General features: G+C 56.3%; 2 protein-coding genes across 2 annotated transcripts in view; one reads left to right on the forward strand and one right to left on the reverse strand.

Annotated features, from left to right (window-relative positions):
* Positions 1-244, forward strand: part of LOC133362122 (protocadherin-10-like) — a gene marked incomplete at its 3' end in the record, with an annotated part of 10939 nt that extends 10695 nt beyond the window's left edge. The window contains exon 5 of the mRNA XM_061581077.1: positions 197-244. Within this exon, the coding sequence (XP_061437061.1) occupies positions 197-244 (48 nt within the window). The remainder of the gene's footprint in view (positions 1-196) is intronic.
* Positions 245-7636: 7392 nt separating this feature from the next.
* LOC133362125 (protein Wnt-7b-like) lies at positions 7637-12740 on the reverse strand (the record flags this gene model as incomplete). The annotated part of the gene is made up of 4 exons (XM_061581079.1): positions 7637-8098; positions 9970-10244; positions 10685-10911; positions 12730-12740. Coding segments are annotated over 4 exons (975 nt in total), but the record flags the coding sequence as incomplete, so codon positions are not given.
* Positions 12741-16633: the final 3893 nt, after the last annotated feature.

Raw genomic sequence — 16633 nt, forward strand, 5'->3', positions numbered from 1 at the left:
AAGCATGGATACAAGGAGGAACCGTCGGACCCACGGGATTGACCACGAGGACAACCTCGACGACGCGGGCCAGCGGGCATCAGGGGGTGAGGAAGAGGAGCTGCCCACGGGGCAGGATCCACCGACGGCGCCGGTCGAGCGACGGGGGACTGACACCGTGCTTCGCGAGGCACACTCCCGTCTGGCGGAGCTGCTGCTCGCCGCCGCGTCCATCTTGGCGGAGATCAGCTCGTCGGGAGGAGCGGGGACGGCGGCCGACGTGCTACAGGGTCGCCCTGCAGATTCCCGCCAAAACGATTTGGCGATTCCCGCCATTTCATCCGCTCCAACTTTTGGCGGGAACGGCCATCACCACGTGGCAGCGGTTCTCCATGCGCGGCCGCTGACGTCACCAACGCGCGCGGCGGACCGCCATCACACACCCGCCACTGGGGCCGCCATCTTACACACCGACGGGGGGGCAGAGAGGAAGCACGAGGAGGAGGACGACTTTATCTTTCAGCAGCGCCTTCCCACGTTGTCAGCATTCAAGGCGGAAGGCGGGGATTGGAGCCAATTTCAGCGCAGATTTTTGGCGCATCAAGAGATGTCCGCCTGGTCCGACGCTACGGCACTGCGGGCACTGCCTGCCATGCTGGACGACAACGCGCTCGCGGCCTTCACGTCCGCACGCAGGTCGGACCGCTCCACGCTCAAGGATGCGCTGGCTCTCATGGCCAAAGTCTACGGTCCTCCCTCGGCGTGCCGCCATCATTTCTACGCAAGACGGAAGGCGGACACGGAGACCGTGCTCGCCTACCGCACGGCGTTGCTCGCTCTCGCTGACGCCGCGTTCCCTCGTATGGACGAGGAGGGCCAAGATGCGATGGTTTTGGAGCAGCTGCTCAAGTTGGCGCAGGACCTGGGGGTCCCCATCAACACGGCCGACGACACCGATATTTCTTCATTACGGGTCGCCACGAGCATGCAAGCGCACGAGGTCCTTCAACGAAAGCAGGGGGTCGTCTGCAACGCTGCCGTGGCCTCAACTCCGGGTCCGGTTGACACCGTGCCCCAAGTCGTCAGCCCACGAGAGGACGCGTTCATCGCGGGACGAGCGGGGGACTGGAGGTCGGGGGGTCGTTCGCCTCTGCGAGCGGCCCGCAAGCTGGAGCAACCGAGATCTCCGACTACTGTCATCACCTGCTATAACTGCGGCCTTCGTGGCCACGTGGCCTCCGGTTGCCGCGCCCCACGTCAGCGCGCCATGGGACCTCGGCTGGACGACGACCAAGGCCCCAAGTCATCACTGCAAACCCCGGCAAGTCGCGGCACCTCACATGCTTGGCCCGCATACTCGACACGTATGGGTCGTCGCGTTGCGACGAGGGAGAGCCGAGTAGAGTTCGGGGATTCGGTTCGGAGAGGGGGGTTCGGCCGGGACCGGGGAGACATTAAATGGTCGGAATTGGGGCACAGAATAGTGGCTGCCTCAGCGGGTTCATCCGTCGTTACCGGATCGATTGATGGGGTCGAGGTCAGGGTGTTAGTGGACACGGGGGCATCGGCGACTATTATTTCGGATCTCATTTATAATATTCTCCCGGTACAATGTCGTCCGCTTCTTCCGGTGGATGTGCCATTTTACGCCGCTAACGGGGGATCGTTGGGCATTATCGGTCAGATTAGGGCGTCCATTTGCATTGGTGATATCAAATTGTCGGGACCCGTTTTCGTTTCATCTTCCCTGGCGGTTCCTTGCCTATTGGGCACTGATTTTTTGGCGAAAATGCCCATCAAAATTCTCATTGATCAGCGTTGCATTGAACTACCATCGGGTCGCCGTATTTCATTTTTGACGAGCCCTAATGTAATTCGGACGGCGTGCGCTACCATTCAGGCGTTAGCAACACAGACCGTGCACGTGCCCCCGGGTTCACAAATGTTGATTCCCCTCCGGTTACGGAAGCCATGGGGGAAGGAGGCCTCGGAACAGGCCATGCTTTTGGGTCCTTCTAATAGGGCTGTTGGAGGTCTCGATTTATCGGTGGCTCACACTTTGGTTGGGGCAGACAGGGATCCGTTTGTCATGGTTTTAAACGCTGGGGCGCGGCCGGCCGTCATTCAGCAGGGCACCGTGCTGGCTCACGCGGCACGGGTCCCTGCGGAGGAGAGGCTGGTTGCGCAGGCTGATCCGAGCCCCACGAATAGCGTACCATCAAAGGAGGACCTAGATTGGATTGATATGCTGTGCGCGGACTCTGACGATTTGTCAGCGCTACAGTTGGGTGCGTTGCGCGGGTTGCTGATTGAATTTTCGGATGTCTTCAGTAAACATAAGTATGATATCGGATGCACGGACCTGCTACGCCACCACATTGAAACGGGCGATGCGGCACCGGTCAGGCAAAATCCCTTCCGACTGAGTCCTGCTGAGAAGGAACATGTTCAGTCGGCAGTTAACGATATGCTGGAAGCCGACATTATTTCGCCTTCTTCCAGTCCTTGGGGAGCACCTATTGTGCTCGTTAAAAAGCAGGACGGGTCCCTGCGATTTTGCGTCGATTTCCGCCGCCTGAATAAGATCTCGGTGGCCGACGCGTATCCGCTCCCCAGGATGGACGAGTCTCTCGACGCATTGTCCGGTGCGCGATACTTTTCGACTCTTGATTTATTGTCCGGATTTTGGCAGTTGCCACTCGACGAGGAGTCTAAGCCTAAGACTGCATTCCGGACTCCAGGGGGCCTGTTTCAGTTTAACCGGTTACCCATGGGACTTCACTCCTCTCCTGCGACGTTTCAGCGTCTTATGGAATTGGTTTTGTCGGGCTTGCAGTGGGAGACGTGCCTCATTTACCTTGACGATGTCATTGTTTTCGGTAAAACGTTCGAAGAACACCTCCAGCGATTGAGAGGGGTGTTCTTGCGAATGCGATCGGCTAAATTAAAGTTTAAACCGGCCAAATGCCATCTTTTTCGTAAATCCGTGAGGTACTTGGGTCACATTGTCGACTCTTCGGGGATTTCTACCGATCCTGCGAAGACGGACTGTGTCAGTTCGTGGCCGACGCCCACGTCAGTGTCAGACGTGCGCAGTTTCATCGGTTTTGCTTCGTATTATCGCCGATTCGTTGAGCACTTCGCCACCATTGCAAAGCCCTTGCACGCTTTAACGGCAAAAGGAGTGAAGTTCCGGTGGGGACCGGAGGAGGAGGCTGCATTCTGCTCCCTCCGAGACGCCTTGGTAAGGGCCCCACCCTTGTGCTATCCGGACTTTGAGAGTCCCTTCTTGCTAGACACGGATGCTAGCAACACGGGCATTGGGGGAGTGCTGTCCCAAGTCGTTGGAGGGGTCGAACGGGTGGTCGCCTATGGTAGCAGGGTGTTGTCGCCGGCAGAGCAGCGCTACTGCGTCACCCGTCGTGAACTACTTGCCATTGTTTTTTTTGTACAACAATTCAGGCCATATCTCTATGGTCGTCATTTCACGGTCCGGACGGACCATGCGGCGCTCCAGTATTCATTACGGGTTGCCCAGCCCTCGGGCCAATTGTCGCGGTGGTTGGAAGTCCTCCAGGACTATCAGTTCACGACTACGTACCGTAAAGGGTTGCGACACACGAATGCCGATGCCCTGTCGCGGTTGTTGCCTTGTCACAAATGTGCGTGCTTATCGGGATCGGCGCGCTGTAAACCTCCGGTTACGGAAGGTAGGGAGGCGTTGGTTGCGACCGCGAGCACACCAATTGGGGATGGTCCCGCTACCCCAGGGGGTCAGGACTCGCTGCTCTCACTGTCGTTGATTGAGTGGGGCCGTCTCCAAATGGCGGACAGCTCCCTGCTGGCATTGCGCCGAAAGACGGAGGGTTCCGAAGGTAGCCACGACCGAACTGGCTCCTACGAGCTTAGGCAGGGCCTGTTGATGAGATGGGACAGTTTGTCCCGGCGGCATGCGATTGTGGTGCCTTCTGCTGTGAGGGGGAAGGTTGTCTTGGCCGCACACGAACGCCTCTTGCATTTGGGAGTTAACAAAACGCTTGCCCTGCTTCAGCGTGACTATTATTGGCCGGGAATGGGGGGTGACGTGGTGAATATTCTGAAGGGTTGTGTTGAGTGCGCCAGACGGAAACCACCGCCCGTGGCAGCTAATCCACCGCTGCAATCTATTCAGGTCTCGCGCACTAACGAGCTCGTTGCACTCGATATTCTGGGGCCCTTTCCGGTCACGCCTAGGGGTAATAAGTACCTGTTGGTGGGGGTCGAATATTTTACCCGGTGGCCTATGGCGTGGCCACTCGCCAACCAGTCGGCGGCGGCTGTGACGGACGCCTTTGTCCAGGGCTACGTCCTGGACAAGGGGGCTCCCGAACGCTTGCTGACTGACCAAGGGAAAAATTTTTCGAGTAAATTACTGCAGGAGGTGTGCGACCTGTTGGGTACCAAAAAGGTGCGTACCTCCCCGTACCACCCGCAGACGGACGGGATGGTGGAGAGGCTTAACAGGACATTGACCTCTATGCTGTGCCAGCAGGTGTGTGAGTCGCATGTTGATTGGGACCTGCAGGTCCCTGGGGTCCTTGCCGCGTATAGAATGGCCCCCCATGCAGCTACGGGGTTTTCCCCGTTTTTTCTAATGTACGGTCGGGAAGCCGACCCGCCCATGGAAACGCAGCTGGGTCTGCCCGCACCACGAACTAATTCTAAATTGGCAGAGCATATTAAATTTAATATTCATAAACTGACAGAGGCAAGGGAGGCCGCACGGCTTAATTCGCGGGCTCGCCAAATTGCGAACGAGCGGTTGCGGGCACGGAAGGTGTCCGTGCACAATTGGGAACCAGGTGACAAGGCCTGGCTGCATTGCCCTCAGGCACCTTTGGCCACGTCGCCTAAATTGTTGAAGCCGTGGCGGGGACCCGTGGAGGTCGTGCGGGTGGCACGCCCCCAGTGCGTTCAGATAAAATGGGGGAAACGCCGTTGGTACGTCCACCCCTCCCGACTGAAACCGTTCTCGCCTCCGTATGGCCTCCCCTTGTGTCGTGAGGGCCGAGCATGTGACGTGACCGACGACCCTGAGGGGGAATTGTCCTTGCCTGCTCCTCACATGTCTCCGCCTGATCCGCTCCCAGGTGTCTCGGAACTGACTGCTGCCGACCACCGGCGGCCGGATCTTCACGGCGGGGCCGGTCCTTCCAGGCCCGACCCGTGCCGTCTAGAGCTGCCGGAGACACCGGACGGTCGCCAACGTCCCGTTCCATACGACGGACCGGCCAGACGGACTCGCGCTAGGTCGCGCTACTTTGTGTAACCTACCACGTGTGGAGTCGAGGCAGCCGGAGCGCCTCGGCACTGCGTGGGTCACAGTGACACTTGGCGCGTTCGTTTTACGGTGTTCGCTTTTATTGTGTTGTTCGTCGGGCTGTATATTGCTTCATATTTAAGGTTGTGTTATGTTGTTGTTGTTGTGTTACGGGGCACACTGGGATGTGGAGTTCTTTATTACTGCGTTGCGTTATGTTGTGTTGTAGGTTAACAGCCGGGCCGGCTGCAAGCTATGTGGGAGGGGGTGATGTAGAGGTGATACGCGCTGGGATTAAGGATCGTATGCACAGCGCGTGATGATTGGCTGTGTAGGTGGTGACGCGCGCTGACGGTGGAGGATCAGGGGTCAGCGCGGAGTCGTGGGTTACGGGGTACCGATTGGCTGTGGGCGGTGACGCGCTGAGAGGGAGTGATCAGGTGGCAGCGCAGTGTGATTGGTGGAGTAATGTTAACACGCGCTGGGGAAAGCGGATCGTAGAGAGAGTGCGTCGTGATTGGGTCATTAAGGAACGACGCTCACGTCGACGCCGCATCAGCTCCGTCTCTCGTGAGCAGGGGCTATAAAAGGGGATGCACACAGGCGTAAGGGCAGTGTGTAACCAGCGAAGAATGAAGACGGGGATGAAGACCTAGAGCCCTGGGGTACCTAGCCCCGCTGTCCTAAGGGGACCGGGACTCTGTGTAACCCAGAGGCGAGTGTAGTGGGTGTAGCCATAGGTCTACACGAGCCGAATGTACTATGTGTAGCCAGGGCATAGGGCTTACACGAGTCGAGTGTATTGTGTAGCCAGAGGCATAGGGCTTACACGAGTCGAGTGTATTGTGTAGCCAGAGGCATAGGGCTTACACGAGTCGAGTATATGGTGTGTAGCCAGAGGCATAGGGTCTACACGAGTCAAGTGTATCGGGTGTAGCCAGAGGCCTAGAGCTTACACGAGATTAGTGGAGTGTGTCGGAGGAAGAAGAAAGACCACACGTTGTATTGTGATACCTAAAGGATTTAATAAAAGTGTGTTACCCGTCAAGAAGTTCCTGCCGTCAATTCCCATACTTCACATGTACAACTCTTGGGTAAATGTATCCGTATAGATGCATTCAGAAAATACTTCATAGTTCATAAGCATATATATATTTTTAAAAGCATGTTATTAATGCATAGATAAGCGGTCATGCGTGTCAGGCTACTATACAGTACGGAATGTTATCTTTAATAAAGCAAAACTATTCAATGAAATTAACCTTATATGTATCTACACAGTTGTATATAGAGCGTGTCTTTAATAAGTGACCTCTACTGACCAGCCTGGTGAAGTCTGGACACACACATTCCTCAAGGCCCCGTAAGCTATTCAGCAGCGAATTTCCAAAACGGACTGTGCGTGTATTACACACACACAGACATATATACACTGGGCCCATATATGTGTGTAAGAAAATGTGTACAATAATTAAGCGTGAAATTCATGCATAGAAAGGGATGCTGTACAGAACACGTATCCACAGTATAGTACAAATTACGGCTCTATCTATATTGTATTATTTATATACAGTAAATACATAATCGTTGCAGGGCATAAGCTGCATTAAAATAATATAACAAAGTTTGAATGCAATTGTGTATATTTACACGATTCTGTGCACGCGTGTGCATGTATGTGTGTGTGCCGTGTGTGAGAGTGTGGGGCCAGTGTGTGTGTGTGTGCCGTGTGTGTGTGTGTGTATGTGTGTGTGCATGTGTAGTTGTGGAGAGAGTGGAGAGCTTCCCATACTTGGGCAGTGTGCTTATGACCGGCTCCAGTTTATCAGCAGAGGTCTCACTCCGAATCAGTCGAGCGGCAATATCTTTTCATCGGTTGCGTAACGCTGTGTGGAAGCTACCTGGTCTGTCGCTCCGCACGAAGCTTCAGGTCTTCTCGGCCACGGTCATTCCCTCCCTTCTCTACGCTTGCGAAACGTGGACCCCCCTGGTGGAGCATCTTCGCCGGTTGGAAACATTTAGGCTGGCCTGCCTACGATCCATCTTGGGTTTAACCAGGCTGGATTGTGTGAGGAGCTCACAAATCCTTGAAAGATCTGGGCAAAGTCCCATCAGTGAGCTCCTCCGGCAGGCAAGGCTGCGTTGGCTGGGTCATGTAGCCCGCATGCCCAGCCACCGCATGCCTAAACAGCTTTTGTTCGGCCGGATCGAGGGGGCTAGACGGGCGCGGCACGGGCTGGAGAAGAGATGGAGTGATGTGGTACAGGAGGACGTGGAGCTGAGTGGACTTGCCGATGACTGGTACCAGCGGTGTCAAGATCGGCCTCAGTGGAGGAGGCTCGTGAAGGACGCTACTGGGCAGTTGCTGCACGCGCTGCAGCGCCCGTAGCAGCACCAGCGGAATTTGCACTCGCAATGCCACGAGCGCGTGTACTGGCGCGTGTTGTAGCCGCGGCCGCAGCACAGCAGCTCACAGCCGTCGGCGTGTGGCGACTTGCGGTCGCACGGGCGGCCGCGCGTGCCCACACTGCCCGTCAGCCAGTCCTCCTCGCAGTAGTTGGGCGAGCTCTTGGTGAACACGAGCTCCGTGCGGAGCGGCTTGCGGTGGGCGCGCGAGCGCCTCGTCTTGAGGAAGGCGGGGTAGCGGCGGCGGTAGCGGCCGGCGTGCACCGGCTCCACGTGGACCGCCTCGTCGTACTTGCGCTTGAGCGCGGAGCCCACCTCGCGGAACTGGGGCAGCGTGGCCCAGCACGTCCTGGTGGTGCACGAGCCCGACACTCCGTGGCACTTGCACACCGGCTTCATCTTCTCCTCCAGCACCTGGCGGCGCGTGGGGGGGAGAGAGAGACGAGAGGGCAGGAGAGCATCGGGGAGGTAGGTGGGGACAAGTGGGGGGGGGGGGAGAGTGGGGAGGGAAGGGGTGGGGTGGCGGGTGGAGAGGTCAAGCGAGGGAGTGTGCGTGAGGGGTTGCCGTACGCGGGGTTGGGACGAGAGATGGTTTTGTTTTCACCCCCAAGACATTTCAGCGCCTGCCTGGGATTGGATCTGGAGGAGTGCTCGGTTTGGGGAAATCGCCTGCAGAGGAAACAGGGCCCCACGGGCGTAATGATAATTCCTTGCATTCTAGATTCAAAGTTTTCGTAACTGCAAGGATCCATACTCCGTGGTTCTTTCGGTAAAGTCACGTGGGTGAAAATAAAAATTATAAAAAATAACTAAACTCAATCACAACGTTTCGGAGGTAACACAAGCTTCCGTCATCAGGTGGGACAACCACAGCAAATTTGTTTTTTTTTTTCACCTAAATGACTTTACCGACATTCCTTGCATGGCACGCGAGCGCCTTCATTCAATGATGGGCCTGCAGGTGGGATCAGGGGGAGAGGAGACCCCTGTCGAGAGCACTCAAGGAACACCGGGGCAGACGAGCTGCAAGGGTAGCAGCAGCAGCAGCCCAGTGTCGCCGTGTCGCCACGAGCAGGAGGTGGCTGGCTGGCTGGGTGGGTGGCCACCTGCAACCCCGTGGCCGTGCAGGGAAAGTGAAAGCACCGGGCGAGTTGCTCTTAACACGTAGGCTTTTGCGACCAATGTTATTCATAATCAACGTTTTTGGGTTTAGATCGCGTTATTTATAAATGTGTCGTAACCCTCCACCACCCGACACGTAAAAAAAGTGTCACGTTGACAAAAGACAAATAGTTCACTGCTTTAGCCCACCGGTGTGTTGAAGCCACAACATTTACAATTTGAGTACGACGTTTCGCTGGTAATTGCATCCAGCATCATCGGGCAATTCGCCAGAATGGTGAGGCTCTCCCCCCTTGAATCTTTGCACCTGATGAGTTGATGAGTTAATGATGACGTCACCCTGCTGCTGCTGCTGCTCTATATAAGAACGGGAGACACAGCAAAGCCTCACCATTCTGGCGAATTGCCCGATGATGCTGGATGCAATTACCAGCGAAACGTCGTACTCAAATTGTAAATGTTGTGGTTTCACACTTCACACCGGTGGGCTAAAGCAGTGAACTATTTGTCTTTTGTCCTACGTGACACTTTTTTACTGATTGGCCGTGTCGGGTGGTGGAGGGTTACGACACATTTATAAATAACGCGATCTAAACCCAAAAACGTTGATTATGAGTTGCTCTTAGGCTGCGCTGACCTGGAGGACCTTGGAGGGAGGAGGTCCTCAGTGGAAACGGAGCCGCCAATGTCAGGTGCAAGGAACAGGTAAAGGTGCAGTGCTGCAACCTGCTTTGTGGCACCACTGCTGTCAGAAAGCCCTCCTCCCCACTCGAGGGCACGTCGCTCTACTCTCCCACACTGACCACACGTCTTGGATAACCCCCCCCCCCTTCACCCCGCCGCACGTGGCGCACCAGGTCGCCTAACTGCAGCGTTGCTCATTTCGCCGCCGCAATTAGAACGTCGTGCCGCGCCCGGAGCACCCAAGCGAAGACTTCCGATCCGCCGACCCGTTATACCACCGCCGCACGCCCCCTACGGATCGCGTTCACGAGTAGATGAAGTCATCGCGCGCCGATGAATGACATCAACCTTTCCGATTCAAATGGAGAAGCGAGGTCTGTAAACGGACGGCGCGTGTCGTCGTGATCTGCGGAGACAGCCGATTGAAAGGCGTCGTGCGAAGACGAGGAGCAGGGTAGGGCACCCGCGCGCCCACGCACCTTGCGCCCGGCGACGTTGTTGTGCAGGTTCACGAGCGTGCGCGTGTTCCGCTTGACCTCGCGCGCGTCCACGAAGAGGCGTGAGAACTCGAGGCCGTGGCTGAGGTCGGCCGAGCAGCCGCCCCAGCGCCAGCCCCCCTGCGCGTTGTAGAAGCCGCCCCGCTTGGCGCGGTCGCAGCCGCACTCGCTCCGGTCGCCCCGGCCACACGCCGCCGTGATGGCGTACGCCACGGCGGCCGAGATCACCGCGTGCTGGAAGGCCGCTTCTCGGCTACCTGCTCGTGTGGGGGAGCGCACGCACCAGGGGGGTTGTAAGGCAACTGCTGCATCATAAGCTCGCGGGCAGCCTGCTGATACATGGAGTCCTCTCTGAGGAGATACCAACTGGGTCAGGTGTGCGACAGGGGTGTCTCCCAATGTCACCGGTGTTATTCATGTTGTGAATGGAGCCCTTTGCCCAGGCGGTCAGGGGAAATCAGCGGATTAAAGGGGTGTAGGGAGCCAGCAATAAGTTTAACCCGTAAAAACTAAGTTTTTCACTATAAATCCTTTATATGCGTGGCGGCTAGAGTCCTCTCGTCCTCTGGCTTGAGATGGCTGCCACCTATGGGTTAGATGATTGTCTGCCAGTATTAAGCAATTGGTAATTAAATATTTAATTTGTTTTCCCTTAACAGTGTAAAATTTTGGAAAAATTTTTTACACTGGCGCTCACCGCCTTTGAGCTCCTGGCCGAACACCGTCTCCTCACCCAGCGCCAAGCAATTCCAGCGGCTGAATCGGAACTGGTGCCGGCACTCGCCGATTCCCAGCCGCGCGCCCTCACCGACCACGACCATCGCGTCCGGACGGCTCCGGCACAGCGCCCGCTGCCGTGGCGACAGTCCCGGAATCTTGCCGCAGATGATGTTCGCACCCGGTGCCACGACCGCGGACAGCGCCCTGCGGCGATGGGGCAGGCAGACGGACGCACAGACGGGCGCGTGGACGGACAGCCGCCCGGTGACCAGTGCGAGCGAACGCAACAGCAGCAGCAGCAGCAGCGGAGTGCAGACTTCTCCCTCGACGATCTTCACAGTGACGCGTCGCCATTCATTGACCCGACATTGCCACCGCAGCCCCCCCCCCCACCGTCACGACACCGCGCGACAAGCCTGGCTTCTCAACGACGGCGATCTCTCTTACCCCACTCGCGAGTAGAAGGCCGCCGCGAGAGAAGCAGCGATGAGGAGGAGGAGGGGGGATGGGGGGCGGTGCGATGGTGCCCAGCGGCGAACGCACGCGCTACGTGGCGCCGTCTGCCGCGTGGCCGAGGCGCTGGCGCGCGACATCTCGCGGCGCGCGGCTCCTCCACTGCCGCTGTGACGAGTCGAGCCACACCACCCCGTCACACGCAGCAGCAGCACCTACACAACAACAACCGCCATTCGCCACTAAGTGGCGGTGACGTCACCACGACGCTTGTGCCAGGCCATGTGCACCTCGAGGCCACGTGAAGTGTCGAACGCCCGCTGGCAGGAGGTCACGGGGCAGACCCAGGTGCCACGGGTCGACTGACCGGGATGACCGAGATGACTGGCTGATGCACCACCTGTGCCCCCTACTGTACCAACTTGCTGTGCTTTAGCCACCCGGCGCTCCGCTCGTTGTTGTGAGCGTCGCTCCTCCGCCCTCCGTTGTTGTTGGAGGGAGACTGCCTCCAACTGCCCAGTAGCGTCCTTCACGAGCCTCCTCCACTGAGGCCGATCTTGACACCGCTGGTACCAGTCATCGGCAAGTCCACTCAGCTCCACGTCCTCCTGTACCACATCACTCCATCTCTTCTCCAGCCCGTGCCGCGCCCGTTTAGCCCCCTCGATCCGGCCGAACAAAAGCTGTTTAGGCATGCGGTGGCTGGGCATGCGGGCTACATGACCCAGCCAACGCAGCCTTGCCTGCCGGAGGAGCTCACCGATGGGACTTTGCCCAGATCTTTCAAGGATTTGTGAGCTCCTCACACAATCCAGCCTGGTTAAACCCAGGATGGATCGTAGGCAGGCCAGCCTAAATGTTTCCAACCGGCGAAGCGTAGAGAAGGGAGGGAATGACCGTGGCCGAGAAGACCTGAAGCTTCGTGCGGAGCGACAGACCAGGTAGCTTCCACACAGCGTTACGCAACCGATGAAAAGATATTGCCGCTCGACTTATTCGGAGTGAGACCTCTGCTGATAAACTGGAGCCGGTCATAAGCACACTGCCCAGGTATGGGAAACTCTCCACTCTCTCCACTACTACCCCATCACCGATTCGGAGTTGTGGGGGTAGAGTGTCTGATGGTACAAAATACCCAGGCAGGTGCTTAGTTTTGGTGGGGCTGATGGTAAGGCCCCACCTCATAGTGGCACGCTCCAGTATCAGCAGCAGCGTCTCCAACTCCTCTTCTGAATGAGCAGCTATTACCAAATCATCGGCATACATAACATGGTTGACCAATAGGGAGCCATCCCTTGATCGCGCCCGGGCGTCGATCAGCCTCCCATTTTATCTGGTAGTGGTGTTAACTACTCGCTGTTCTCAAACTGAGAGAGCGGATCGTAAACAATGTTGTCCCGCTCAATCAAACGGTCAGGGTCAAATGGGGTGAGGTAGGATCCAAACGCCAGATTGGGAAGGACCAATCGGAGGGTTCCACAAGGTGGCCGGGGATTGGACAACCCGGCCACGAACAGGTATAAAAGCCAGAGCGCTGAGAGCTCTTGGTGAGTTCTGCCACACGAAGACCCAAGTCGGCTGAAGACAGCTAGGACCCTGGACCAAGCCCTCCAGCCCTTGTCAGGGCTGGGGCTCAGTGTCACCAGTGGTCGGAGGAGATAGGTCCTGGATAGGACCCTGGCTCCCAGCCTTCCCGCCCTTGTGAGGGCGAAGGTCCTGAGCGACCAGAGGTCGGGGACCCGCCGGGCCAGCGGCGGGTCAGTGTGCCTCCCCTAGGTCCCAGCCGGAGGACGCTAGGCTAGCGGGGAGATTAGATAGACAGCAAGTCCGAAGGCTGTACCTTCGTAGAATAGGAGCGAGGAGTGAGTGCGAGCTGTGCAGGGTCAGGAGACTGTGTGTCAAGATAATAAACAGTGTGTGCCATAAAGAAGTTTAGAAGTCCGTCCTTTACAACACTACATCTGTACCAGATGGAAATTCCCCCGGTACAGACACTCACTCACCTACACATACACAGACAGACACTCACTCACCCCCACAGACAGACACTCACTCACTCACCTACACACACAGACAGACACTCACTCACTCTCCTACACACACACACACAGACAGACACTCACTCACTCACCTACACAAACACACAGACAGACACTCACTCACTCACCTACACACACACACACAGACAGACACTCACTCACTCACCTACACACACACACACAGACAGACACTCACTCACTCACCTACACACACACAGACAGACACTCACTCACCTACACACACACAGACAGACACTCACTCACCTACACACACACACACAGACAGACACTCACTCACCTACACACACACACACAGACAGACACTCACTCACCTACACACACACAACACACAGACAGACACTCACTCACCTACACACACACACAGACAGACACTCACTCACCTACACACACACACACAGACAGACACTCACTCACCTACACACACACACACAGACAGACACTCACTCACCTACACACACACACACAGACAGACACTCACTCACCTACACACACACAGACAGACACTCACTCACCTACACACACACACACAGACAGACACTCACTCACCTACACACACACAGACAGACAGACAGACACTCACCTACACACACACAGACAGACAGACAGACACTCACCTACACACACAGACAGACAGACACCCACCCACCTACACACACAGACAGACAGACACCCACCTACACACACACACACAGACACCCACCTACACACACACAGACAGACAGACACCCACCTACACACACACACACACAGACAGACACCCACCTACACACACACAGACAGACACTCACTCACCTACACACACACACACAGACAGATACTCACTCACCTACACACACACACACAGACAGACACTCACTCACCTACACACACACACACAGACAGACACTCACTCACCTACACACACACACACAGACGGACACTCACTCACCTACACACACACACACAGACAGACACTCACTCACCTACACACACACACACAGACAGACACTCACTCACCTACACACACACACACACAGACAGACACTCACTCACCTACACACAGACAGACAGACAGACACTCACCTACACACACACAGACAGACAGACAGACACTCACCTACACACACACACAGACAGACAGACACCCACCCACCTACACACACAGACAGACAGACACCCACCTACACACACACACACAGACACCCACCTACACACACACACACAGACACCCACCTACACACAGACAGACAGACACCCACCTACACACACACAGACAGACAGACACCCACCTACACACACACACACACAGACAGACAGACACCCACCTACACACACACACACACACAGACAGACAGACACCCACCTACACACACACACACACAGACAGACACCCACCTACACACACACACAGACAGACAGACACCCACCTACACACACACACAGACAGACAGACACCCACCTACACACACACACAGACAGACAGACACCCACCTACACACACACACAGACAGACAGACACCCACCTATACACACACACAGACAGACACCCACCTACACACACAGACAGACAGACACCCACCTACACACACACAGACAGACAGACACCCACCTACACACACACAGACAGACAGACAGACACCCACCTACACACACAGACAGACAGACACCTACACACACAGACAGACAGACACCCACCTACACACACACACACACAGACAGACAGACACCCACCTACACACACACACAGACAGACAGACACCCACCTACACACACACACAGACAGACAGACACCCACCTACACACACACACACAGACAGACAGACACCCACCTACACACACACACAGACAGACACCCACCTACACACACACACAGACACCCACCTACACACACACAGACAGACAGACACCCACCTACACACACAGACAGACACTGACCTACACACACTCACCCACACACACACTGACCTACACACACACACGACGACACACAGACAGACACTCACCTACACACACACACTCACCTACAAAGATCCCCCGTAAAGCCTTAATAGACTATAGGGGCATGTGTTGTTAGCGAGCACCTATGAAGGCCGGAAAGGCACACGAGGGGGTGGGTGGCCAGCACCACGCCCGACCGCCTTTGTCTCCCCAGTGGCTATGTTTACACACCGCACCAGGTACTCACTTAAGGCTGAGTCGACCTAGGGGAAGCCCAGGACCGGTTCAGATAATCGTCACTTGAGTTAGCGCAGCGCGCTAACCGCTACACTACCGCTCCCCACGTCCATAAATAGCGTCACGCCAGGTGCGTGACGTCATTTATCGACGGCCTCTAATCAATGCACACAAACACATTCAGAATAATTGTTTCCCGATGGGCTTTTGTTGATGAAGCAAGCAGGTGTAATCAATTCCGTCGTGTGTTCTAATTGCCCAAATCGCCCTGTGAAATGCGCTCACTCACACGCCACGTGCACGTGTGTTGCTGGGACCTTGATAAAGTCATTCATGAAATGTGAGCGACTTCTCACGCCTCTCCCCCAGAGCCACTCCACGCCACTGCGTAGCTTCGCACCGACACCATTCACCCTCGCCGGTGGGATACATTGCACCTAGTCATGTTGTCAGTGACATTCAGTTAACAAACATCGTCGTGAGGATCCACCTATTCACGACAGAGCCGAGACATACAAAATAAAAACAAGCAATTGGCAAGATTGTTACTGGTAGGAACCTCTGGTTACACCAGCCCACAGGGGATTATTGTGTCCGTCCGTCCGTCGTGCAGGGAGGGGCTGGGTGGGGAGGGTAGGGCTGGGAGGGGAGGGGCTGGGTGGGGAGGGTGGGGCTGGGTGGGGGGTGGGGCTGGGAGGGGAGGGGCTGGGTGGGGAGGGTGGGGCTGGGTGGGGGGTGGGGCTGGGTGGGGGGTGGGGCTGGGTGAGGAGGGGCTGGTCACCCCGTGGTGCCCTTATAAAACTCAACGTTTCACCTACTCACGCCGGCTTGTGCCCGCCCTCACAGTCGGGCATATTTGCGGAATACACCACGTTGCCCTGGCCGTTGACCCTGCAGGCCATTGACCGAGCAACCCGACGTTCCTACCAGCTCCCTCCGCAGGAGGAGAAACGTGTTCAGTGTCAAGAGCGACACGTCAATGAACCCGTGATCTCGGGGTTCACATGTTCACGTGCTAATGCTGAAAACCACGAATGTTCAACTGTCTATAGAAATCATCCAACTTACATGCACAGCATTATTTCTTCATCTTGTTCGTTGGATTGTTATTTTTTAAAGAAGCTTAAGCAACAATAAGTTCAACATCTTATCAAACCCATTTCGTTCATCAAACAGATTTCTCAAAACTCCCCCTCCCTCCCCCCCTTCAGCGTGTGTTGGTGCGGTGTGTAGCAGTGAACATCGCCGCTGGGGAGACA

This window comes from Lethenteron reissneri, unplaced genomic scaffold (genome assembly GCF_015708825.2).
Source record: "Lethenteron reissneri isolate LAM-NWPU_2019-01 unplaced genomic scaffold, ASM1570882v1 scaffold_1376, whole genome shotgun sequence".
NCBI lineage: Eukaryota > Metazoa > Chordata > Hyperoartia > Petromyzontiformes > Petromyzontidae > Lethenteron > Lethenteron reissneri.